The following is a 26,380-nucleotide window of genomic DNA, read 5'->3' on the forward strand; positions in this document are numbered from 1 at the left end:
ATTTACTTTATTTTTGCTGAGTTTTAAAAAGTGAAATGCAATGTAATGACTAACTTACACCAAATGTTATATAGGATTTCTTCCATCAAAAACTGCAAAATATAAATTTTTTGGGCAATAGCTACATAGCTCCTGGGATAGGTAAAGTGGAGAATGTTTGGCTGATCTTTAAGTACCGTTGCTCACATTCAAATCTTCTAAAGCGTCACAGCCCTGTGTATGAAACCACCAATCTATACATAGCATCAAAGACTGCTTGCAAACCACTGAGTCCAGTGATAATTAAATATGCCTTATACAACAACATCTATTTTCCATTCCAGTGAGATGTAAGGTAGAGTCTCAATATCCATGTACATGTATAAACATAACGCATTTCATTAAGGGTATGAAGCAAATGTTGTATGCTTTAGTTTGCTGAACACATTAAGATCAGGGGCTGAAAGGCAAATTTTAAGTTGGGGAATGAAACTTGGCCCAACAGCCCATGTAAAGAGTAAAAAATACAGGTGGCCCACTGAACTGGCCCAAGACAACGCAAAATGGGTGCAGATGCTCCCTGCCCCTCAGCCCAGCCAGCTCCTGATTAAGATAAGTATAAATGCTTTAATCATTTAATATACTTGTATGGGGTAAATGGTGCTGATCTATTGTGCTGATAATACACTACTGATAATTTGTGTAGCTTGTTTCTTCTTGGTATGTTTAATGTTGCTTAGTGATGAACACTTGGAAATTAACAGTACAGTGTATAGTTTTATCCAGCAGAATTCTTTGCTATTTAAGTCCTCTACTGGGGATGAATGCCATACAGTACATTTCATATAAAAACAAAACAAAATTTAATATTCGGTAATACTGTATCACTTCAACAACTTTACTGTTTGGACCACGATTGTCATAATATACTACAAGGAATTGATTTCATATAAAATAATTATACTGGCATTAATGGCATTACAGCAAAGAAAACTCTCTTAGTAAAGTATTGTAGCATGTGTTTTTTTTATATTTCTCCTTTTAACTCTTTGGGCTAGATTTACTAAGCTGCGGGTTTGAAAAAGTGGGGATGTTGCCTATAGCAACCAATCAGATTCTAGCTATAATTTTGTAGAAGGTACTAAATAAATGAAAGCTAGAATCTGATTGGTTGCTATAGGCAACATCCCCACTTTTTCAAACCCGCAGCTTAGTAAATCTAGCCCTTTATCTTTTTTAAATGATGCTGTATAAGGACCAGCAAATGATGACATCAGGGGTAAGCACGAGAATTGGGGAGGTGGGATTCCAGAACTTTCATTAATTCATATTTAACTCATTTCATTCATATTTCACATTATTCATAGTTTTCGTTATCAGCAATACTTATTGTGATAGAATGTGTATTTAAATTTACATTACAGAGGTCATGTGTTCAGTTCCCGACCATCTCCTTCTCTGTGTGGAGTTTGTATGTTCTCTCCATGTTTGTGTGGATTTCCTCCGGGTGTTACGGTCTCCTTCCACACTCCAAAAACATACTAGTAAGTTAATTGGCTACTATTAAATTGACCCTAGTCTCTCTCTCTCTCTCTCTCTCTCTCTGTGTATGTTAGGGAATTTAGACTGTAAGCTCCAAAGGGGCAGGTACTGATGTGAGTGAGTTCTCTGTACAGCGCTGCAGAATTAGTGGTGCTATATAAATAGCTGCTGCTGATGATGATTATTTCTCCTATCAATCACTTTTTAATGCACAATAAACATTGATTTAATTTGAAGTTGCCAACTGTCCCTACATTCTGAAGACTTGTAACTGGAAATTGTTGTCTATATTCAGAACTAGTTAATACTAAAAACTAAAACATAAGGACAACAGCTGCACTACAATTCCTCTTATGCTACTTATAACATATAATTTAAACAAACATTCTTAAACTGTGGTTCTTGTAATATAATTATGTATTAAAGATAAGCATGACAAGTGCAAAAAATTAAGAATATTGCTATGTCTGGTAAACATATCATAATGGAGGTCATGCAGTAAGTTGCATCTGGACAGCACTACAGTACATATAATGTGCTTTAATACACCTACTCAAGTGCAAAGTGTCCCAGGGAAATACTTTCAAATGTTAACAACTGTGTAACCTGCTCTAGAAAAGCCTACAAATCACACAGCTTTGCAGGAAGAAGAGTGTTTGTCTGTTCTTAGAATGGCAGTGCAGGTATTTCAATTTACATTTTAATCAGTAAATCTGGTCTAGAGGGGGCTCCTGGGCTCCTGTAGGCCACACTCGCCCTTGGTTAAATACATTAATCTACAGTACTCATCTGAAAACTAACAGGACCATGTTATATATCGCAAGACAAGACTGCCTCAGCAATCCTACTGTCATCTGTATCATGTCTAGTTCTCTTATGAATAACCCAAAACATTTGTCTAGCGAATCCAGTTGTTTTTTAGCTGTGATTCTTATTGCTGTGCTTGAGCCACCTATTCAATTTAGTTTTATAATGTCAAGTACATATAGCAGATGTGTTCTGGTATTGTTGTTTTTTTGAACTCATGATGGATGTAGAAACAACTAGCAACAGTATCCATAGCCCTATCAAACTCAAAACCATTTTTGTGAATTTAATCATCCATGTAGAAGTAAAAGGACCAGATTTGGTGTTTGCAACAATTTATTAAAATGTGGGTTATCAATGATTTTGAAGATCTGAAGATTATGCGGTGAATGGAAAAAGACAATGTGCATAAAGGGGCTGATGCTGCTTTGGACAGATATGCACTTAAAAAGCAATAAAGAAAAGCATATAAAAATAGTGTGTTACACCCACATGCTGAATCAGAGGCATCTTAAGATGCCTCCAGCTCTGCACCAGTAATCTATACGCCAGGTGTATGTCAAGCATGCATCAGATCCATATTAGCCAGTCAGAAGGGCTAGCTAGTGCTGGTGACCATCCTCATCAGTATGTATTTGCACCAGCAAGTGATATGGCTATTGAAACATGTATCTGTGTCTCCATACGGGTCTCAGTTTGCATTTACAGGAATATGTCCTAAATGTACTTGGGCCATGTCTGGCCCTTACAGCTCCCATCCCGCCTCTCCAAGTGTAAGAAGGCACAAGTGTCAGATCTGAATACAAACATAGGTTTATACAGTACAAGTTTGCAAACTCTATGCTAACAAACGGGAATACACCTGACCAGAGCCGTAACTTAGAATTCTAGTGCCTGGGGCGAGAAAGACAAATGCCGCCCCCTAGTCCTCAATTTTAACCAAATGAACCTAAAATATTACTAAATTGCGCCCCCCTACAGTATTGCGCCCTGGGCGGTCGCCCCTGTCGCACAGCCCTAGTTACGGCCCTGCACCTGACTCAGCATGAGCCCTAAAGTATTTAGCACCAAATGATTAATCATTATAATTGCCGTAAAAGTGGAATTGTTTTGGTTATAATTTCATCACTGTTATTTTATGCATATAGATTTTAGTTTAAAAGAGTTAAAGATAACATGATCTCGGACATATATTTTTCAACTTTTTATTAAAGTTTTAGTTACAGGTTCGTAATTGTTTTCATTGTCCCTTTTTACAGGAGAGGTATCAGTGGAATTAAAGTTTAAACCCCCCCATCCCCACTACAGAAAGTGCTGAGTTGTCCATCCCTAGAAATGCCAATTTATACATTGGGCTAGAGACAGTAAAATATATAAACTTTTCTGTACACCGTATTGCAGATCATTGTACATGGTCCTCTTCTAATCATTTTAATTCAGTCTTAAAAATGCTATAAATGCATGTACAGATCTCACACTACAGTATACTGCAATATGTACTGTATGTAGAGCTTTTTCACAGCCATATAGAAACCATATTAGAAATAATTATTTGAAGTATATGTGCCTATTCAGGCAAAATGTTAGCAACTACAAAACCTGCTAGTTTTCTCACTCTAGTTTTTTTGTGATCAACATTCATAAGAATAGCTCTAACATATGTTTGAAGCAGAAACTGTTATACATTTATGAGCAGCAGTAATTTTAGTTTATTATAAATGATATAACCTTCTGTCAGAGCTGTGGGTGTCTTTGCTCACTTAATTAACAAATGTAATTTTACATGACATTTAGTGTCTTTAAAATTTACATGATTTCCAATTATATGGTTATTGCTGCTATGATTGTTGCTATTATTATTATTTACTAGAGATGAGCAGTTCGGACTGGTTGAAATCCGACAAGATTCGACATTGGGGAGCTGAGTGAAAATGGCTCGGTTTTGTGTGCCAAATTATGATCTCAAAACAAGGCAAAACATAATTTCCGAATATGTCTTCCTCAAAACTCACAATATATATATATATATATATATATATATATATATATATATATATATATGATCATCATCATCTATTTATTTATATAGCACCACTAATTGTCTTCCGCAGCGCTGCACAGAGAACTCATTCACATCAGTCCCTGCCCCGTTGGAGCCTACAATGTAAATCCATTAACATAAACACACACAGACAGAGAGATACTACGGGCAATTTAAAAGCAGCCAATTAACCTACCAGTATGTTTTTTGAGCATGGGAGGAAACCGAAGCACCCTGAGGAAACCCACACAAACATGGGGAGAACATACAAACTCCACACAGATAAGGCCACGGTCGGGAATTGAACTCATGACCCCAGTGCTGTGAGGCTGAAGTGCCAGAACTTTCATCGGTAGCCAAGGTCAGGGCTTTCCTTACCTTGCTGCTATATAAATAAATGATGATGCTGATTGGCAAATGTGGCTGGCATTCATACTTAAAAACTTCAAAGACTATGCACACAATACATTTTAAATGTTATGGGGCAGTCATCAGAGACAGTGAAGCTACAGTAACAGGCAGAGGTCACTGGATGGACAGTGGTATGAATGAATAGCGTTAGACATTTATAAAAGTAAATAGACAAAGATGGCCTGTATCTATACTAAAAAAAACTTCAATGATTACATACACAATACATTTTGCAATAGCCAGGGTAATCATCGGTAGCCAAGAGCAGGGCTTTCCTTATCTTGCTGCTATGTAAATAAATGACAGTGCTGATAGACGAAGGTGGCATGCACCCATGCTAGAAAACTTCAAAGACTACACACAATACACATCTTGATGGACAGAGCATTCATCGGTATACCAAGAGCAAAGCTTTCATACCCTGTTTTACTTATATGCTCTGCACCGTAATGCTGGCCTTGTGAATCAAACCAGGGGACTCATATATATTTATGGTGAGGGAGGACTGGAGAATCATTCCTGTCTAGGAAGCTTTGTCTAACCCCTGGATAAAAAGAACTGCCCGAGACTTGCAGCAGAGGTGGTCCCGAAGACCCATGTATATAAATAGGGAATGTATATAAATAATATTTATATGTTCTATTAGTGACGTGTAAGAAATATGTAAAACAGACAATTCAGATAGGCCAATAATTGGACTTTCAACACAGTGAGCCTGATTCATTAAGGAAAGTAAGGCAAAAAAATAGTAAGTTTTCTCCTGGACAAAACCATGTTACAATGCAAGGGTTGCAAATTAGTTTATTATTTTGCACATAAGGAAAATACTGGCTGTTTTTTCATGTAGGACACAAATACTTGTTAACTTTATTTTTACACTGCCATTTGAAGTTGATCTAGGACATGCCCTATACCAATTATAAATCTGTCCCCACATTTTAAATTTATCTCTCACTCTAATGCAACATGGTTTTGCCCAGGTAATAAGCTACTAATTTTTATTTCTTTGCTAGCCTTCATAAATCAGGCTTCTTAGGTTTGGGGAGGCCATTACATTAAGCTGAATTCACTCTCAACTTTCTGGCATGGAGCATTTTTTTGTTAATAATGTCCATTTGGTTGGATGCACTGCAGCCATGAAGAGATGCACCTTATCAAAAAAATATTTGCTTTTCTTTGCTTATTGAATCAGGCCAGTGTGTATAACTGACATTTATGCAGATTTGGTTGCCAAAAACATCTGTCTTGACAAGACAATGCAATTGAAAGTCCACAGAAATTAAGAGGACAAAAATTAGCACTGGCAAAGAGTACATGTATAGCTAGAGATATGATAGCTGATGATTTATGCTATCTGATGGAGTTAGAGAACCATATAGACTGGCTAATTATTTTTGGAATTGAATGGGAAAAAGCAAATGCACTGAGGGCAAATACAATACCTCGAACTATGAACAGTGGCATTAGTGGACATTTAAAAGATGATGAGATTGATGTTAAATGGTGCAAATCGAGATGGCATTGCCCTTGGAGTGAGATAGATCTGTGCCGTAATGCTGCCTTTCTGAATCAAACCAAGGAAACCGTATATATTTATGGGGGGGAGGGCTGAAGAATAATTCCTATTATTAATAAAAGCTATTATCAAGCAGCCAGGGATGCGGCTGTAATTAAATTATTGCTGCCTCCTGAGTTGGCGTGGGGGATGAGCTCTTCGTCACATTTCTAACGGGCCATTATCAGTTTAAAAGGCGAGGAGGGCTTAGGCACCCTGCCAGTTACAGTGCTTTTGCCCTGCAATAGCTAACTTTGTGCTGTGGAACCTCTGAATATCGCTGATTGATTCTTGTTGTGAACTTTGACTACTTTTCTGGTCCCTGCTTGATTGCTGATTGCCCCTGATTTCTTGGCTCATTTTTCTGGACTATTCTTTTTAGCTGTTAGCCTAGACCTTTTAGCCTGTTTGTGACGCTCTCTGCTCGCTGCTAACCCATGACTTCCGGCATGAACCTGGTTATCCATGTACTGAGTCACCTGACTCCCTGACTCCTATCTCCGTGCTTTCAGGTTATTTTTACTATGTTTAGTTAAGCCCTGGGGGCATCCGAGTACCTGTGAGTGTGTCCAACTCTACGTGAATGGCGGCTGCTAGAGGTGAAGACCTCTCCCACTACTTGTAAAAGCTTATGACAGTTAAACTGGGTACACACTACAGAAATTTCGACCAACTTTTTATGCCGAGCGATTTTACATGCGATCGATGTTCCGATCGCTCGGTCCATGGACTGCATACACACTAGCCTTGTTTAGGATGATAAAGGGAAGAGCGGACGTCCCTTTAGCAACTTTTTACAGCCATGCTGTCCTGAGCAATGACTGTAATTTCATACTCACTGTTGTGGATCGGTCGGAAGTTTATACACACTACACAACGGAAATGAGATTGGAACGAAAATATTAACGGTACGACCAACCAAATGAGGCGACAATCGTGTCACTACACACACTGACCCGACTTTTGAACAAGAGGTCGTATGTCGGCTGATTTAGCCAATTATTGGATGAAAACTGTGTAGTGTCTACCCAGCTTTACTAGGAAGCTGTAACATTGTAAAGAATTGGGTACAATGAAAGGGAGATATCAACAGTATGCAGTTTAATTGTTTTTTTAATTGAAATGGAGAAAGCAAAGGCAACAATGGCAAGGTTACAAAACCCTTCATTAAGACAGTTCACTGCAGACTTTGATTAAAAGTAGTGACAATTGGAACAGTTATGAAGGGGTCATAAGAAAATAGACGGGAAATTACTGGAAATCTATGTTAATGCTATAAATAGTAATATTGAACCAAAAACAGCTCAAAATGACATTTTTACCTATTTTTCTCAATATTTAATTAAATTCAGATTCAAAGCCAAAACTTTTTTTTTTTTTGGCATAACCTGTCACAAATCCAAAACAGGAAAGCATGCGAGAGCCAAACCCACATCCAAAACCAAACCATGGGGTCAGCGCACATCTCTATTTATTATTTACTATGAGTGTTGCTATTATTGTTACTTTTACTACTAATAATTATTATAATAACACACTGACAGACTGGTGTGTGCTGCAGTAAGCAATTTAGAATGGCTGAACAAAAAAGTTTCAAAATATTTAGCCAAAAAAATGATTTTACAGTTGGCAAGTGGCCAACTTATTTATTATAATTTTTATTACTATGATGAATTACGGCAGTGATAGCAGTTCCAGAGTGAGAAAAAAATTATGGCTGATGCTGTCTTTTATTAGTAAATGGCTATAATTGGTCTTTCAGATGTATATGTAATGAATTTAGTTAAGCATGTGTTGTTAGACAGTACTCCTAACTATTTAATAGTATAAAACTTTGATCCTTAAAGATTATAAACTGCCCTTATTAGACTGAGCAATGTATCTCCTTATATGTTACATCAAATCCTTACCCTCTGTTATGGTGCCTTAGTGGTATACTCACATGCAGATATTCATTTAATAAAACCATACATTCTCACTAAATATATAGAAAAGTCCAGTTATATTTTATGCTATTCAATGCATTGAAATTCTATGGTGTTGTTTATGTTTATAACTGATTTAAATATAGCTTGAAACTAGAATGCACAGTAGATTCTGAAAGTGCACATAAAAAGCATAAAAACATTTTTCATATAGATATATATATATATATATATATATATATATATATATATATATAGTAAAACAAAGTTAGACAAAAAGGTTATAAGTAGGGATTGTCATACCATTCTGAATAGCTTCAGGTTTTCGGATAAGAATGGTACTGCATTTGTGTGGGTTGATTTTGTATAATCATACTCTTGGCACCCACTACCATTACTTTTTGTGCGACTTCAAACAATGAATAATTTATATTTAAACTGAAAGCATTGTAAAGGTCACAAAGGCCCAAAGAGAAGATGAGGAAGGCATACCATTTAGGAAACTATGCAACCTACCGCACCAAATGGCTGCTTACCTTTCTAAGCCAAGCCTGGAATGCACAATAGTCTCCAGGAGGTTTACAAATCTCATTTTTCATCTATTTATTAATTTAATGTTGAGAAAACTGCTGAAAAAAACTGGTTTGTAAAGTGGAGTCTGTAGTACAAATATGCATATAATACTTTTATATACATAAATATTTTTTTTTGTCTGGTGTTCACAAGTGATCAACAGACCCTTGTTTTAATGAGGGGACTACATTTTCAAAATTATTTCAGACGTCACGTACTTTGCAATTGAGGGTGGAGCAGAAATTTGGTTTATAAGAGAGCACTGAAGGAAGAACAAAGATGGCAGCAGCAATAATAGGTGACAGGAATGACAGTTGAACTCCAGTAGTTGAACACAGATGGTAAATCATTCTCGGTGTGATGACACTCCTTGGCACCACCATATAGTTTCCGACTTCCTTCTTTAAGCTCTGTCTTCACTATAACGTCTGCATGCTTATCGATCTCTTGTTTTCATTTTCCTCTTTTCCCTTTATTTTATTAACTATTCTTTAATTTCACCATTTTTAATTTAGACAAAAGGCTACTGCTCAGAATGAGTAATGCGAACAGTCTAAGTGTTATAAATCAAATTTCATTAAAAAGTTTCTAGAATATTATGTGCTGTTCACTTTATAATTAAGGAAATGTACAATTTTCTGATTAGTTTGGAAAAATGTATCAGAAAGTGAATCTGACAGAATGTCGTGGGATGTGAGAATGTGAAACTGAACCCAAAATGATATTTATAATATTCCTTCAAAATATCCTGGACATAAAATTATAATGTGTTGAATGAATCCCAGTGACAGTAAATGATGGCGTTGTATAGATATTTGTATTGTTTTATAAACCCACATACTGAATAAATAAACTGTATTATGTGTCATCAGCATTAAAATGACAGACATCTCAACCAAACCAAAACTATAGATTTTATTTTGTATAATGTTCTTAGTTTAAATAAATGGATTATTTCTGAAAAGCAAAAGAGAAGACATCCACATGAAAATTATTTGCATTCCTATATGTCATTCAGACATATAGGTAAGTGTTATTATTAGTACATATGCTGACTTAAATGTGGTATTTACATTTAAGATGTACAATAATTTTATTTCAAGATTTAGTTCTAAATTTCTTTACTAATTGCGTGTATTTTTGTCACTTGATGCATGGTTGAGTGACATAGAGTCCAAGTTTAACATGGGAGCATTGTATGTTGCTAACCATTCAAATGTGCTCTGCCATAAAAGTATTATTCAGATGTCTTTGATGTTGAATATTGTGAAACAGGTAATAATTAAAAAATGCATGTGTATATGGGTATTAGGTGTTGTAAGATTATATTATCTTAACACCAAATGAAATATATGTGGGACAATTCACTCCCTACTTTAAATTAGAGATGCTCGGGCTCAGTTTTCCGAAAACTGAGCCCACCCGAACATTGTATATGTCACGGGCACTAGGAGTCTTTGCCCAGGATATCACCAGATGTAGTCTTACCAGAGTAGTGTATGCACACAATGGTCTTCTGGGAGCAGGGTGACTAGCGGAACAGGAGAATCAGCAGATGGTGAGAGGATGCTAGAGGAAAGTCTATGACTAGCAGCAACAGGTTATGGGTTAAACAATATGAACACGAGGATCTTGATGGACGTGAAGACGTGAGGAAAGTCAGTGGTCTGCGTACAGCAAGTTGTACCACTGCTATAGTGAGAGGAATGTCCAGGGATAGATAGGAGGTAGTGAAGTCAGTGGTCTGCGTACAGCAAGTTGTACCACTGCTTGTAACGATGGGACTGGTTCCAGGTGCAAGTAGGTAACGGGGAAGTCAGTGGTCTGCGTAAAACAAGTTGTACCACTGCTTATAGTGAGGAAACTTGAAACTGGTGCCAATAGGAAACGGGGAGTCAATGGTCTGCGTTCAGCAAGTTGTACCACTGCATATATAGGTGAGGATAGGCACTAAGGTAGATGAGTGGAGCATCAAAGGTAACACGGAGAGCACAAGGAACTTGATTCCAATGGTATATATAATACAATAGCAAATGACTAGCGCTGCTTGGAGATACAAAGTCACAACTGAGATCCAGGACATATGAGACAAAGTCAATAGCATCTATAACTTCGTGAGATAGAGGACTCCGTAGATGAGCAGAACACAGTCCAAGCTGATATGCAATAAACTGGTAAAGTCAATAAAAGATAAGCATACCGCGATGAGCAGGCTGTCACGAGAGAAACACAGGGGTAGCTGAGCGGCTGAACGCCAACACGAGTAGAGACCACAGGAGAGTGGTAGCGGTAATCCGTGTCTGTGAAGCACACAGACAGAGAACATAACACGAGTGGAGCAATGATGATTCTTGCGGAGGTCAGCAGGAATAGTAGACACGATGAAACACAGGAGAGTTGAAGCGGTCTGGCAACCGGCAATGCAGTAGTCAGGAATCAGCTAGGACTGACGACATGATGAACACAGGAGAGTTGAAGCGGTCTGGAACCGGCAGTGCAGTAGCGAGGAATCAGCTGGGACTGAAGACACGATGAAACACAGGAGAGTTGAAGCGGTCTGGAAACCGGTAATGCAGTAGCGAGGAATCAGCTGGGACTGAAGACACAATGAAACACAGGAGAGTTGAAGCGGTCTGGAAACCGGTAATGCAGTAGCGAGGAATCAGCTGGGAATGAAGACACGATGAAACACAGGAGAGTTGAAGCGGTCTGGAAACCGGCAAAGTAGTAGCGAGGAATCAGCTGGAGCTGAAGACATGAGGCAACACAGGAACACCTTCAGAGACTCACAGGGAATGAGACTCCAAGATCAGGCAACAAGGTAATGACCACAGGTGCTTTAAATAGGGAGTGGTGCCTGATCAGCCAATTAACTAAAAGCAACAGGTCTGAAGAGTTCATAGAGGCTGCGCATGCGCAGACCATCAGGATGGCGGGCGGCCACGGTTCCTAACAACGGGAGAAGAAGCACTCACAGTCCGGTGAGTGACAGTAGATCTGAATACCGAGCTGAGTCGGCTCAGTATTTTCGCACGCCCTCGGATCTAAAAAAGAGGCAAAACGTTATTGTTGCTATGTCTGATCTTGCAAGATTTGGATTCTATAAGTACCGCCCTTCACATAGATCCGGCGACATTTCACAGACAGACATAGAAGGGGAAGCAGCGTTCTTGGCAGTCTCCAGTGCAGTTGTCCAGTGTCATAGCTAAAACAGAAAGAGGACAGGTGGCAGTGTTCTTGGCAGTCTCCAGTGACATTGTACTGTGCCATAGCTCACACTGAAACAGGAGGTAATGCAGTGTTCTTTTTATCAATCTCCTCTCTAATGACATTGCTCTGTGCCATTGCTCATACAAAAAGAGGAGGGGGCAGTGTTCTTATAAGTCTCCAGTGACATTGCTCTGTGCCATTGCTCATACAGAAACAGGAGGAGTAGCAGTGTTCTTGTCACTCTCCAGTCTCCAGTTCCATTGTTCTTGTCACTCTCCAATCTCAGTGCTGTTGGTCACACAGAAACAGGGGTAGCAGTATTTTTGTCACTCTCCAGTCTCCAGTCTCTAGTCTCCAGTCACATTGTTCTTGTCACTCTCCAGTCTCAGTGCCATGAAATTTTACTGTAGAAAAACCTAAAATCGCCAGCATGCCATTCTACCCAAATTATTAACAAGCATACCAACATCTGCCTTCTCTTAGCTAGATCCCAGCACCTGCAATCTACACTGTCATCATCCCTCACCTGAAATAATTTGGGTAATTTTTGTCATTCTGCAACAGCGTGTAGGAGATTGCAGCAGCTGCAAGAAGAATAAAATTTGAGGGGGAATGTACTTTAGCCCAGCAAAGTGGAGAATACTTTCCATGTTGTGCAAGGTGCTAAAACTGCTCTAAGTAGTCACCTGTGAAGTGAGTTCAGACACTGTTAGCTTGAGTCAAGTGATTTCCCTAATTAGACTTTTGGAAAAGCAGCTAGAGAAATTGAAGGAGGAGATGAAACAAAGCAATTCTGCTAACTATGTAGGACTTGTAGATCAAGTACTTTATTCACTTTTCCAGGATCCAAGAGTTATCAACATCTTAAAATTGGATCACAACATTTGGGCAACTGTGCATGATCCTAGGTTTAAGAGCTATGTCTTCTCTTTCTTTCCAACTTACCCAGATCTCAAGAGATGCAATGAGCTCCTTGTCAGCAAGCTGAATGCTCAAGTGGTATATGACACAATGACGTCTCCTTCCTCAGTTTCTTTGACAACTGATGATAGGAAAAAACTTAGCTTTCCCAATACACCCAGTGATGAAGCAGATGAATCAGCACAACATTTTGACATTTGGTCTGGTGTAAAAGAATTGGCCAAAAATCATGACAGTTCTGTCGTAAGATGAACTACAAATTCCATGAGGAAGGCCTTTGCCGGCAATTACATCAAAGTACAGAGACTTCTGTAATGGTGGACTCCAGCGGGGAAGAATTAGTATTGTGTGAGGATACTGTAAACATTGATGATGGTGAGAATGATGACAGTGTAGATTGCAGGTGGTGGAATCTAGCTGAGTGAAGGAAGCTAGCCGATACTGGAATGCTTATTAATATTTTGGGTATAATAGCATGTTGGCAATTTTATGTCTTTCTACAGCAAACTTTTACCTTTATTAAACTAAATGTATTATTATAATTGCTATATATATAAATAAACCTAGATTCCCCCCTCAGTAAGGGTCTGATGATAGCTAGCGTCACTAAATAATGCCAATATACTCCCTACAAAGAGCAAGTTGTATGTCCTCAATACAAATCAAGGTCTTTCCAAACTGATTTCAGCAATAGGTCACAAATGAATCCAAAAGATTATTCCTTCCTATTAATGGCAATACAGTCACAATACACAATGATATCCACAGGTATGTCTCCCATTAATCCAAAGGGCAAACTATTAATTTACCAATGAATGTTTCATTTTACAAGCTGCAGCTTAGATAAGTCGTGTTTGTTCTATTTTATATGTTGCAAATGCACTGACATAATAAAATTGTTTATTATATTGCAATGTTTGAGATGAACAAGTATTTTCTAGTTCACAAGTTAGCAATTTATTTCACCCTTTTGCGCCAAGGGACATTTTGTCTTTATATTTCATCTACAAGCTGAGTTTAAGTTTAATTAACTGGGCTCAGGAGCAATTTTCCAATAAAGATTTCCATGTTAAACACTTCAAACTTATATAGCACACATGTAAACAAAAATACCAACTATTTGGAAGTATGAAGTTTGGAACATCCCATTCCATCTATGTCTGACATAGTCGCCATCATACTGAGCAAACCTTTGCTCGTCCAGCAATCAAGTGAATTACTCACAGTACTTTTCTGTAAACAATATATCTCCTTTTGTGAATCTTCAATGGTGAAATAATACTTGCTCCACCTGGTTATATTTGCAAGGTTTATGGTCAGGGCGCTGCTGTGACTCCATTGCCCACAGACAATATGAAATGTAACAAGAAACGACCGAAGTCACATTGTTCAATGGAAGTCACCATTAGTCTACTGATTTTGAAACAATAGCTTATTGGCGTTGTTAGCAAAAAAGCATCACTGATAAAAATTGGCTAGCAGATCAGTTGGAAGCCTAACTAGTTGTGTGCCTGCAAGAGGTAAGAACCATGCTAACCCATCTTTGTCCTTGATTCTTTTTCATGCAATCAATACCATCCATCAATCAATAGCATTTTCTGTACTAATTAGTGCATGACCATAAAACAGATGACATCATAAAGCAGGGGACATTTTTAACATTGCAGCATGGTACAGTTATGGACTTTAATGTAACAGGAGAAACAATTCATTGTTTTTCCCAAAAAAATTAAAATTATCAGGTTTACTGATTTAGACATAATCTAATAATCTAATTAATTATCTGATTATAAATAGTGTATATATATATATATATATATATATATATATATTATCAGTAATTATTTATTGTATATGAAATAGCACTATTATTCCAATTTATTATTATTAATTCAATGTTTTAATATGGATATTTTACTTCTACAATGATCAGTTATAGCTTTAAAACCATATGGTACATGGAAGGAAGATTTTAATCCCATTGTGCAGGACAATTTATCTTTAGACTGTATAACAGATGGAGAGGAGCTGGCATCTTTAATGATGGATACATACAAATGACACAAGTATATCAATAAAAATGATACATTTCTGCTAGTTTTTACATCTTGGGGACTATTTATGAAAAGCATTAAATGTTCATATTGTTGTGGGATAAGTTATGGCTATCACTGTCTTGAAGCTCAACAATATTTTTATTATACTTCCCTATCACATTATTTAGTTTCATGTGCTCACTTTCAGGGGAAAAAAAGTGAACACTGAAAGATTAGGGATAATCACATGTGAATGTCCCATAAATGTAAGATGCACAATTCAATAGATGATCCTATAAATCTGATGTAGCCTATAAATGGAGTAAAATATGCTAATGTATCAAAGTAGTGTAAAATTAGCACAGTATTTCATAAAATTCTCTGCTTAAAAACCTATTATTTTGAAAGTCATTGTTTTCAGGATGTCATCAACATGTTACTGTAAACTGGTCTATATTCTCAAAGGTGATGTTAAAACATCCTTAATTAAATTGTTGTTAATTAAATATGAAAAAAATTATATAAAAGTTGTTTTGAGGGAAAACATTATCTTTTTCTATTTAATTGTAATTTTCCTTAAATATGGCCACACAATGGACCTTATTTAGAGTTAAGGGTCAACTAGAAGGTGCAGTTTTGCTCCTTGAAAAAAATAAATTTTGCGTTGCAGGGGGAAAAATTTAAAAAGTAATGTATGTGTTTAATGTGTTTAATGTATCTAAATGAAACAAACAAGTCACATATGCATCCCCTGCCTCCCAACATGGTTTGTGCAGGTGGATATTTGCACTCATTAGGTAGGTTTACTTCTAGCTCTAAATGGTGCCCTTCATTCCAATTTTGAGGTAGCATTTTATGCCTTTAATTAGATCTATATATATTACATAGGTGTGCTTGTGCTTAGGTTGGTAGGAGCAGGCAATGAAGGCAAGAAGCATTTACCGTATATACTCGAGTATAAGTCGACCCGAATATAAGCCGAGGCACCTAATTTTACCTCAAAAAACTGGGAAAACTTATTGACTCGAGTATAAGCCTAGGGTGGGAAATGCAGCAGCTACTGGTAATTTTTGTAGATTTATTCATTATTATGTTTTTTATTTACATCTGTATATGCATTTTTATTTTACACATTTTTATATCATGTGCAGAAAGCAGGCATTAAAACAACCAGCTTCGGGAGCATATCTAGAAAAAGCAGGACTGATTTTGAACGTGGTCTTGTAGGTGTGACACCCAGCATCAATTTTAAAAAAAAATACACAGTTTGTTTGCCATTTTTTCACAACTGCTCCATAAATATGGCTTTATGGTCCTGATATAAGCTTGCCATTTTAGTGAAGCCCTGACACATTTCAAAATGGGGTGCAGGGGGACACTGTCAATAAATATCTTTATATATGTGTGCATTAATATTTCCACACCCCCTGATTTGTTACTCTACTTTATTGATTTAATTTGAAAAAACTGTTTTATAAATGAATCATGTAAATTAGAACCATCAATGTACGGTATCCTGAATAATAATGTATTATGAGACCCAGCAAATGCCATATCTGAAATTCACCCCCAATTTCACCCCCAAAGAATAGGGAAATCACGTTATGTTAATATTGGAGGGAGAGAGAGGGAGGGAGGGAGCGAGTGAGGGAGAGAGAACAAACTTACCTGGTCTCCGTTTCCTCAGCTCTTCAGTTCCGCAGTGGAACGCATGTGCGTTCCAATGACAGGAAGTTCGGCATTTGTGCCGAACTTCCTGTCGGTGGAACGCACATGCGTTCCACTGCGGAACTGAAGAGCTGAGGAAACGGAGACCAGGTAAGTTCACCCGTGTATAAGCCGAGGGGGGCTTTTTCAGCATAAAAAAATGTGCTGAAAAACTCGGCTTATACACGAGTATATACGGTATTATTATTTTTGTTACTGTATATTATATATTTATTCTCCACTCCCCATCATCTCTCTACTGTGTTGTGTGATGGTTGATTTCTGCAAGGGAGTTCACTGAAGGGGGGTTCTAGCTATCTTTACAGTTATAATTGGATGAGCAGTGCATCCATTAGAATTTGATATTGTTCTTAGATGCACCATAGGTGGCTGTGTATCCTTTCATACTGCTTTTAGGAACATTGTGTAGTTCTGATGGATACGCTATGCCTCTGACAGAATTAAGAATACAGATTGTTAGAGGTTGCACAGATGCCTATAAATAGTATTTGTCTAGTTCTCCTGAGTAAAAGGATAACAGTTTTACCTCTGTAGGTATTATTACATTATGGATTTAGAGGGGGAGACAACCAGGTAAGATCTTTTTTGTTAATAAGTTTTCATTCTTTCCATTATTACTAGCTATTTTTTTTAAAAAAATTAACTGGAAGGGAATATTTGGGTCATGGGAGAAAAATCCTCCCACTTCTAGCCTAGTAATAAAATAATCTTCTAATATATTCAGAAGGTCTTGCTTACTGGATAAAGAGATGATGGCCATTTGCTGGATAAGAGAATGGTGGAGAAAAGTTGTCTTTTGCTGCATAAATTATGTATATTTTTATATATATTTCATTGTGAGTGACAAGAAAATAACAGTTAATAACTTTGCTGCTTGCTGCTGTCTTCTTGTACAAACAGAAGATATTGAAGTTGGTTCTAAACTATCTACATATAAGCCGGATTTCAGATGAGATGTCGGTGTAAAAGTTAGTAGTCTATGTTCTCATATACACAGCCCTTTTAAGAGTTGAACACAATTGCATTTTTTTGCAGTTGTTACTAGAATCTTTACTGGTGATTGTAGGTAATTGGGGGTCAGTGTAAGCTTTCCCAATGTGTTTGCTGGTGTTAGATGCATTGAATGAAACAAAATGCATTTGAAAAAACACAACACAAATGCAATGCACCCAAATGCTAGTAAAAATGTGAATGAGGCCTTGGAAACAATGGATTCTATTTTCAGACTTCTTTCAATGCATTGTACTAGAGAGTAATATGTATGAGATGAAAGACTGTGGGTAGAAGGCTTTATTTACTACAATAGAACTTGCCTGGTAGTAAAATGCTGTCAGGTTTTGTTGTTGTTATTTTACTCTTTAAATCTGTTAACCCTTAATGCTGCAAACAAGCTGATTGTCATGATCTGCCTACAGCGTGTGCATTACATGCTGCTTTGCATGGCAGCTCCTGCCTTTTTGTCATTCTATTATTTGTATTTCTATTTTGTGTTCCAGCAGTACCTCTTTTCACCAGAGGTGCTGCTATTGTGCATTATTCTTGTGCTTAAGGAGTTAACCTGTATGTTCACTAATTATCTCATGCACCTGGGTGTGTCTCATTCCCCTTATATATACCTGTTCCTCCCAGCAGTCATGGCTGGTTATTGTTGTCCCATCCTGTGATGTCCTTTCCTGTTGTCCTAATCCTGATGTCATTTCCTGTTGTCCTTACCTGATTGTTTCTGGACATTCATGCTACTTGCTGCATCAGCTGGAACCTGGTATTTATCACTGCTCCCTATTACCTGTTATTATCACCTCTCTGCAAATAAACAAAGAGTGTTTTCACCGAATTCATGACTCCTAGCTGTACTTCTGTTTGAGAACCGTGACAGTTTTTGCCCCATCCTGTGATGTCCTTTCCTGTTGTCCTAATCCTGATGTCATTTCCTGTTGTCCTTACCTGATTGTTTCTGGACATTCATGCTACTTGCTGCATCAGCTGGAACCTGGTATTTATCACTGCTCCTTATTACCTGTTATTATCACCTCTCTGCAAATAAACAAAGAGTGTTTTCACCAAATTCATGACTCCTAGCTGTACTTCTGTTTGAGAACCGTGACAGTTGTTGTCCCATCCTGTGATGTCCTTTCCTGTTGTCCTAATCCTGATGTCATTTCCTGTTGTCCTTACCTGATTGTTTCTGGACATTCATGCTACTTGCTGCATCAGCTGGAACCTGGTATTTATCACTGCTCCTTATTACCTGTTATTATCACCTCTCTGCAAATAAACAGTGTTTTCACCTATCCATGACTCCTAGCTGTACTTCTGTTTGAGATCCGTGACAGTGGAAGGGAGGGGGTACTGTCATGATCTGCCTACAGCGTGTACATTACATGCTGCTTTGCATGGCAGCTCCTGCCTTTTTGTCATTCTATTATTTGTATTTCTATTTTGTGTTCCAGTAGTACCTCTTTTCACCAGAGGTGCTGCTATTGTGCATTATTCTTGTGCTTAAGGAGTTAACCTGTATGTTCACTAATTATCTCATGCACCTGGGTGTGTCTCATTCCCCTTATATATACCTGTTCCTCCCAGCAGTCATGGCTGGTTATTGTTGTCCCATCCTGTGATGTCCTTTCCTGTTGTCCTAATCCTGATGTCATTTCCTGTTGTCCTTACCTGATTGTTTCTGGACATTCATGCTACTTGCTGCATCAGCTGGAATCTGGTATTTATCACTGCTCCTTATTACCTCTTATTATCACCTCTCTGCAAATAAACACAGAGGGCTAGATTTACTATCAGGCGTGATGCATGGCGGCTTCAAACCGCCATGCATCGCGGCGGTTTTCCGGCGTGTTTGCATTGCAAACAGCCGGATTTACTAATGGGCGCATTTCAGCTTCAATTTGAAGCCGCCGGCGATGTAACGGCGGGATGTAATGCTCAAAGCCGCCGGCGGCTTTGAATAGAACATGGCGCTTTTGCTTTAAATGACGGCGCTTTTGTGTAAAGGCGGTTTTTTTGAAAATTACACCTGTCTCCTGGCCTGTTACTATTGGCTATTTTCAAACTCAGGAGATTTGACATCACAAGCCCTATATTAACCACTGGCCTGACACTTTTTTCTCTGATAGGGTTTAGAGGAGTTTTGTGAGAGGAGTTTGGAGGATAGTGGTTTGCTGAGAGTTAGTGTTTGGTGGATTGGTGGAGCGATATCTGATTGAAGTGTGAGTAGTCCTGTGGTTTTTTCCTGTTTTGTACATTTATTTTCTCATTTATTTTCTGTCTTGTATTTTTTGTATTTGACTTGTCCTCTGTCTGTGTTACTTGTGTGTGACTGTGTGGAGAGTGTGTCTGTAGGTAGTGTAGTTTGTTCTTTGTGTTTGTAAGTCCTTCAGTGTTTTGTGTTTTTCTGTCTTCTGGGTAAAAATGTCCAGAGATGGGAGGGGAGAACAGGCTGAGGAGAGGGAGATGGAGGTTGAGGGATCAGAGGAGGGAGAGGGAGAGGTTGAGGAGACAGGACAGGGCAGGAAGACCAAGACAGGGAGGAATGTGCGCTTCTCACATGATGAGAATTGTGTGTTGGTGCACAACATCATTCCCTGCTACGAGGTCATCCTAGGGAACCTGGCAGCCCGGACTCCTCTAAGGCGGCGTCACCAACTGTGGGGGAGAGTCTGTGAGGCCGTGAACGCGGTGGGCCCACTGAAGCGGACAGTGGCACACTGCCGCAAGCGCTTCTCTGATATTAAGAGGAGGCTTAAAGAGAAGATGGCCCAGGAAAGGAGGTCGACAAGGCGCACGGGTGGTGGCCCCCCACTTCGTATGGAGTACACCACGTACGAGGAGGAGCTGCGCCAGATAATGCCGGCTGAAATTGTAGAGGGCATAAATGTGCAGGACACCGATTCGCCCTCTTTTGGCCAAGTAGTTGGTGAGTTATTTGGTTTTTTTACCCTAACAGTATTTTAAATGTTTTTTTCTTTTTAAAACTGCTTTTTTCTTTTTAAAACTCCTTTTTTCTTTTTAAAACTGCTTTTTTCTTTTTAAAACTGCTTTTTTCTTTTTAAAACTGCTTTTTTCTTTTTAAAACTCCTTTTTTCTTTTTAAAACTCCTTTTTTCTTTTTAAAACTGCTTTTCTCTTTTTAAAACCTCTTATCTCTGTGCAAACGTTTTTTCTTATTTGTTTTTTTTTTTTTGATTGTTTTTCAAAGTGTATTTTTGACTCTAATAGTTTGTAAAGGTTTTTTTTTTCTCATAGCAAAAAAAAAAAAATTGCAAACACATTTGTGCAATAAACAGTATATTTGGAAATTGTTTTTTATGGAAATACATTGTATGCTTTTTCTAATACATCCAGATTCGCCAGGACCGCAGTTCAGTCCCAGTGCCAGACCTACACCTCCACCTTCAGCGAGAGATTCGGGCACAGACGAGCAAGCAGGTGCGTGATTTCTGTTTAGGATAGAAATAATGGAGTTAATTGATTTTCTGTGCAAATGTTGCTGTCAATTTTTTTTAATTTTTTTTTTAATTGTTTGCAATGAGAAGTTTGGGCTACATTTTACTAAACTGATATGTTGCCTATAGTAACCCATCAGAATATACCTTTACTTTATTTATTGCATTCAACAAAATGACAGCTAAAATCTGATTGGTTGCTATAGGCAACATCTCCACTTTTTATAGTAGTTTAGTCAAAATAACCCAGCATGTACTACACAGTCCAAATGATAATGGGTATTAAAAGGATAATAAGTGCATCCGTAAGCAGGTAGCATAGGACTAGAAATCAGGAATGCAAACATTGTGAAAGAATCTGTAGTTGCTAAAGAATATTCTTTCCTATCCAGTGTTCAGAATGCAATATACAAACTTATTATATACTATATACTTACCGTCATTTTTCATACACAGGGCCCTCTTCATACCAGCCACCTCAGGCGGAGTCATTGGAAATGTCCCCTGAGCCAGAGGATCAAACGACCATCACCCTGGTAACAGTGGATGCCCCTGTGTCTGGCCTCCAGGAAGTTTCACCTGGCCCTGCTGAACCATCACACCACCAACCTGCACCTGAAACTATGGACCCAGCCAGAGAAATGGCGCTGTCTATTGGCGCATTCCAGCAGCAACAGACATTGTTCATGGACAGGCAAACTGGGCACATGTCACAAATTGCGGCCCAGTTGAGGCGAATACACCGCTCCACGAGCCAAATCCCTGCTGCAATAAACCGGCTGGCAAGCGCTTTGGAGCAGACAAATGTGCAGCTGGCCCAAATGTCTGGGTCTGTGGACGCCATGCATTCCTCCATTCGCGAGGGGAATGCCAATGTTATCCGGCTGGCAGGCCAACTCCAGCAGGAACTGATTGCCCGCTTGCCGGCCCCTTTTTCATCGGCCTCCACCAGTGCCGCTAGTACTCCTACCACATCTCTACAGAGTACTCCTCCAAGGAGAGGTGCTCGCACCAGGGGTGGGCGAGGGAGGGGAGAGAGTGCCACCAAGCATAGTGATATGCCTGCAAAAAGGCAACGCTAGCACAATGTTTCTTATTGATTAATGTTTTGTCAAGTTTCTATAACCATTATACGTTATTATTTATTGTGTTCTGCAATAAATGCAGTTAAATTTCTATTGTGTCAGTCTTTCTTTTCTGCACATTAAACAAGAGTATACTGATTTTTTAACAACTATGCACTAATTTCACTTAAACATTGACCTCTGACTGTCACATTCCAGGGATGTTCATATTTACCACATGAGGAGTACACACTATCCTGTTTTTAAAGGTTCCAATTTACAAAACATTTAAAATAAAATACTAAAATTGCACTCACATAAAACACATTTTGTAGCAAAAAATGTTTTTCATACTATGTACTTACACGTAAAGTAGTTTGTAATTAGACGGTCTCTAATCTCCCTTCCGCCCTCTGTGCTCTGCACATCACCAGATGTGACACGTACCCCTTCTTCTTCACTGTCTACTGCAATAATCGGTGGGGTAAGTTGATGTAAAGCCAGGTTATGCAGCAGACAGCAAGCCAGGACAATCTCAGATACCTTTTCAGGTGCATACATAAGCACCCCACCAGATTTATCAAGGCACCTGAACCTGGTTTTCAAGAGTCCAAACGTACGTTCTATGATACCTCTAGTGGTTATGTGTGCCTCATTGTATTGGTGCTGTGCAGGAGTCTGAGGATGCAGCAGAGGAGTCATGAGCCAGGAGCGACACCCATATCCTGAATCTCCTGCAATAAAAGTAAAATGTTAGCTCCCATTTACTTTGAGCATGTTGTACAGCAGTTAGCATATGTGAGTCCATTTGAGCAAGGATAAGGGATATATAAAACATGCAAAGTACATACCCAAAAGCCATCCCTCCGGCATTTCACCACTTTCAAATTTGGCATAAAGGGTAGACTGTCTCAGGATAAAGGCATCATGACATGACCCAGGATAGCCTGCAACAACACTCAATATACGCTGGTTAGCATCGCAGACAACCTGCACATTCAGGGAGTGGTAATGATGGTGATTAACAAAAACCTCTGCCCTGTGGTGAGGTGGTCTCAGGGCAATATGAGTGCAATCTATTGCACCCATTACATTAGGGATACCTGCGACCCTATAGAAAGCTCCCTTGAGCTCATGCCACTGTGACTCCTGGCTGGGGAAGCTGATATAGCTAGGGCACACTCTTTTAAGGGCACCTAAAACCTGTCCAAAATGCCTTGAAAATGTCGGCTGCGTTATGCCAATCACTCTGGAGGACACAGATTGAAAGGAACCTGTTGCCAAAAAGTGAACTGCACACAGTAGTTTGTGTAGTCCTGACACTGCATTAGAGCGGCTGGTTGTAGGCTCCAAATCATCCTTCACTTGCTCATACAGTGCCATGAGGTTAGTACGATTGAGGCGAAACATTTGTACTACCTCCACATCAGCCAAAGACTCCAGATTCAAACGCACTGAAAATGCACGTGGAGTGCGGGGTCTTTGCAGGCTCCGCGGAACAGATGCCAACTGCTGTTCATCCTCCTCCTCCTGGCGCCTTTCTGCCTCCATCAGGTAAAAAGCTGCAAACATACACTGGCAAGAATGCACCACATTACCTGCAAAAGTCATTCTCCAACAAACCCACACCTGCCAAATAATGAGGGGCCCTTTTTGTAAGCATCATGATTAACTGCTGGGCAATAGACGGTGATTGTCTGTGATTGCTTCAGGCAGAAAAAACATTTTTCACATGTGGATTGCATTAGCATTAAAATAAGGGTTAACTATGTAATGCAACAATTCCCATCCTAGTTTCTTTGAGGCAACAGTATTCTAGTGGTTTTTTGGAAAGTACAAAACAACTAGAAAAGGAAAGGTGAAATGAGATTTTACTATGCAATCATACTGGGTGAAAAAATAATGGAAAAAAAAAAAAACAGTAGCCTGAAATTTCATGACACTTTGCCCATTTTCTATACACAGTCCTAATGGAGCAATCATTGGACATGAAATAGGCCTTTCTCTTATGGTCTGATTGGCAAAATACCTGAAACAGCACACTGTTTGAACCATCACGCCGCTCACAAGCAGCGCTTTCATTTTGGTCTTTTGAATGGCGGTTTTCCGGCGGCTTTATAAACCCCCTAATAGTAAATCCGGCTGTTTGTATGTTGAACATTGTTGAAACCGTCATGGCGATGTATACAGAGGCGGGTTTGGAAACATCATTTTTGCCCGTTTGGACGGCGGGTTTAGCCTTAGTAAATCCGGCGATGGCTAAACCGCCGCCAAATCCGCCGAAAGTCGGCGGATTTACAAACACGCCTGATAGTAAATCTAGCCCAGAGTGTTTTCACCTATCCATGACTCCTAGCTGTACTTCTGTTTGAGATCCGTGACACTGATCAGCTGAACATGTATCTCAAACAAGACAGCAGAAAAATGTTTAACAATGTTTGAAAAATATGTTATTTTTACTTAGGAAATCTGAAATTAGTCAACATGTAGAATATGGCAACATCAATCTGAAACACCTGCCAATTTTACTAATTTGTGGGCTTTGTGGTGTGAAACTGGAGATTGAAGCGACATTACCTTATTAAACAGTATGATGTTCACTTAACACTATTTATGGACAATTTAACTCAGTTATCTTCCTACTCTACTTTCATATAATAACCCCCAATGAACTAACCTGCTGTGCTAGATTTTACACTGTGTAAAAAGATGCGATCTCACTCATCATCTCAACCAGCAGTAGCCCGGTACAGGGGACTAATTGAGCAATTTCCCTGCAAGTATTCCTCTACCAGGTGTTACCACAAATCTACAGGTAACATGTTGAGGATGAACCCAGTGTATTATGTTATGTTAGTAGTAGATGCTGAAGGTGTCTTCTAGTGCAATAACTGTTGTCTTGTGCCGTTATAAAATGCTTGTTGATGAAATGTTTTAGATCCTGAGGGATGAGAAAGTAAATGGGGACAAAATGGACAGTGTGACAGGATGGACTGCCTATGCCACCCTGTCTGTTGTGTTCCTGGGGACCAGTTGGGCTTGCCACTGTCCCCTTTCTTTCTCCTAAATGCGCCCTCTAACCACGGTAGGAGGGACTTAAGCTGCTGCCACCACTCGACTCCTTAGCAGCATCTAGAACCACGTCCTTCTGGGTAACTGTCGCTACTAGTGTACCCCCTCACTGGTCACCTGGGCTGGTATCCCCTGACCTTTTCCTGTAGATTAGGGTTGCTATGGATGGTTTCCCCCCTGGCCTATCACACTGGCCAGAGCAGCTGGGTAGTGGGCAGAACAGTGGTACTAGACGCTGGACCAAACCTCAGAACAGCTGGAAAATGGATTCGATTTGGGTCTAATGTGCAAGTCACAGGAATTACAACAAGGAAGAAGTTGTCAAAGCAGGATCTTGAAGCAAATTATTTTTTTAGCTCGTGTCCTAATAAGGACAGTTCATACACTAGTGTAAGGGACTAATGATCTCCAGAAGTACAGATGGTATAATAATACATTACATGGTCCAACAGCTTTTCTTTTTAAACAGATTCTGACACAAATCCTGGCAGGGGATAAGCCAGCTCCCTGATCTAAAATTTGTCCACGTAGACTGAAATATTTCATTCAAAGATTAACATCAGGAAGCGAGATGTTCTTTAAACTTGGATTATAAATGCAATTTATACTTAACAAAATTTACACTAATCTGTGATATCCTAAATCACATTGATCAGAGGTTTCCTTTCACTTTAACCAGGCAGGATACAAGTAACGACTCCCCTGCTGTGTATTCAAGTGCTGGTCACTCACAGATGACAAAGATCTAATTAGCCTAATTGGGATTTCCTCTAGAAAGGTTATAACAAAAAACAAATTTCTTCCCCTGGTCTCTAAATACATTTCCTATACCAAAATACACACAATATAAAAATCATTAGCTTTCTATACACAATATAAAAAATAAGTACATTTTCAATTATATGAATTAGTACACTGCACTAATAATTGAAAGATATTTTTATATTAAGTTATTTATAAGTGATCCAGCCACAGACACCCTTGTCTTGTACCAATATAGAATATGGGGTTTGGAGAGCAGATTTTATGGGAAGTGTCTATATTACAAATTATGGAGTTATTA

General features: G+C 38.8%; 2 protein-coding genes across 2 annotated transcripts in view; both read left to right on the forward strand.

The window, feature by feature from the left end:
- The window catches only part of HS6ST3 (heparan sulfate 6-O-sulfotransferase 3), a 529,629-nt gene that overhangs the window by 288,507 nt on the left and 214,742 nt on the right, over nt 1–26,380 (forward strand). The gene's annotated exons all lie outside the window — the stretch shown is intronic.
- Nucleotides 20,191–26,380, forward strand: part of LOC142140579 (uncharacterized) — a 106,255-nt gene continuing 100,065 nt past the window's right edge. The window contains exons 1-3 of the mRNA XM_075198287.1: nt 20,191–20,653; nt 21,081–21,164; nt 21,638–22,198. Of these exons, the coding sequence (XP_075054388.1) occupies nt 20,191–20,653; nt 21,081–21,164; nt 21,638–22,198 (1,108 nt within the window). The remainder of the gene's footprint in view (nt 20,654–21,080; nt 21,165–21,637; nt 22,199–26,380) is intronic.

This window comes from Mixophyes fleayi, chromosome 2, assembly GCF_038048845.1.
Source record: "Mixophyes fleayi isolate aMixFle1 chromosome 2, aMixFle1.hap1, whole genome shotgun sequence".
NCBI classification, from domain to species: Eukaryota; Metazoa; Chordata; class Amphibia; order Anura; family Limnodynastidae; genus Mixophyes; species Mixophyes fleayi.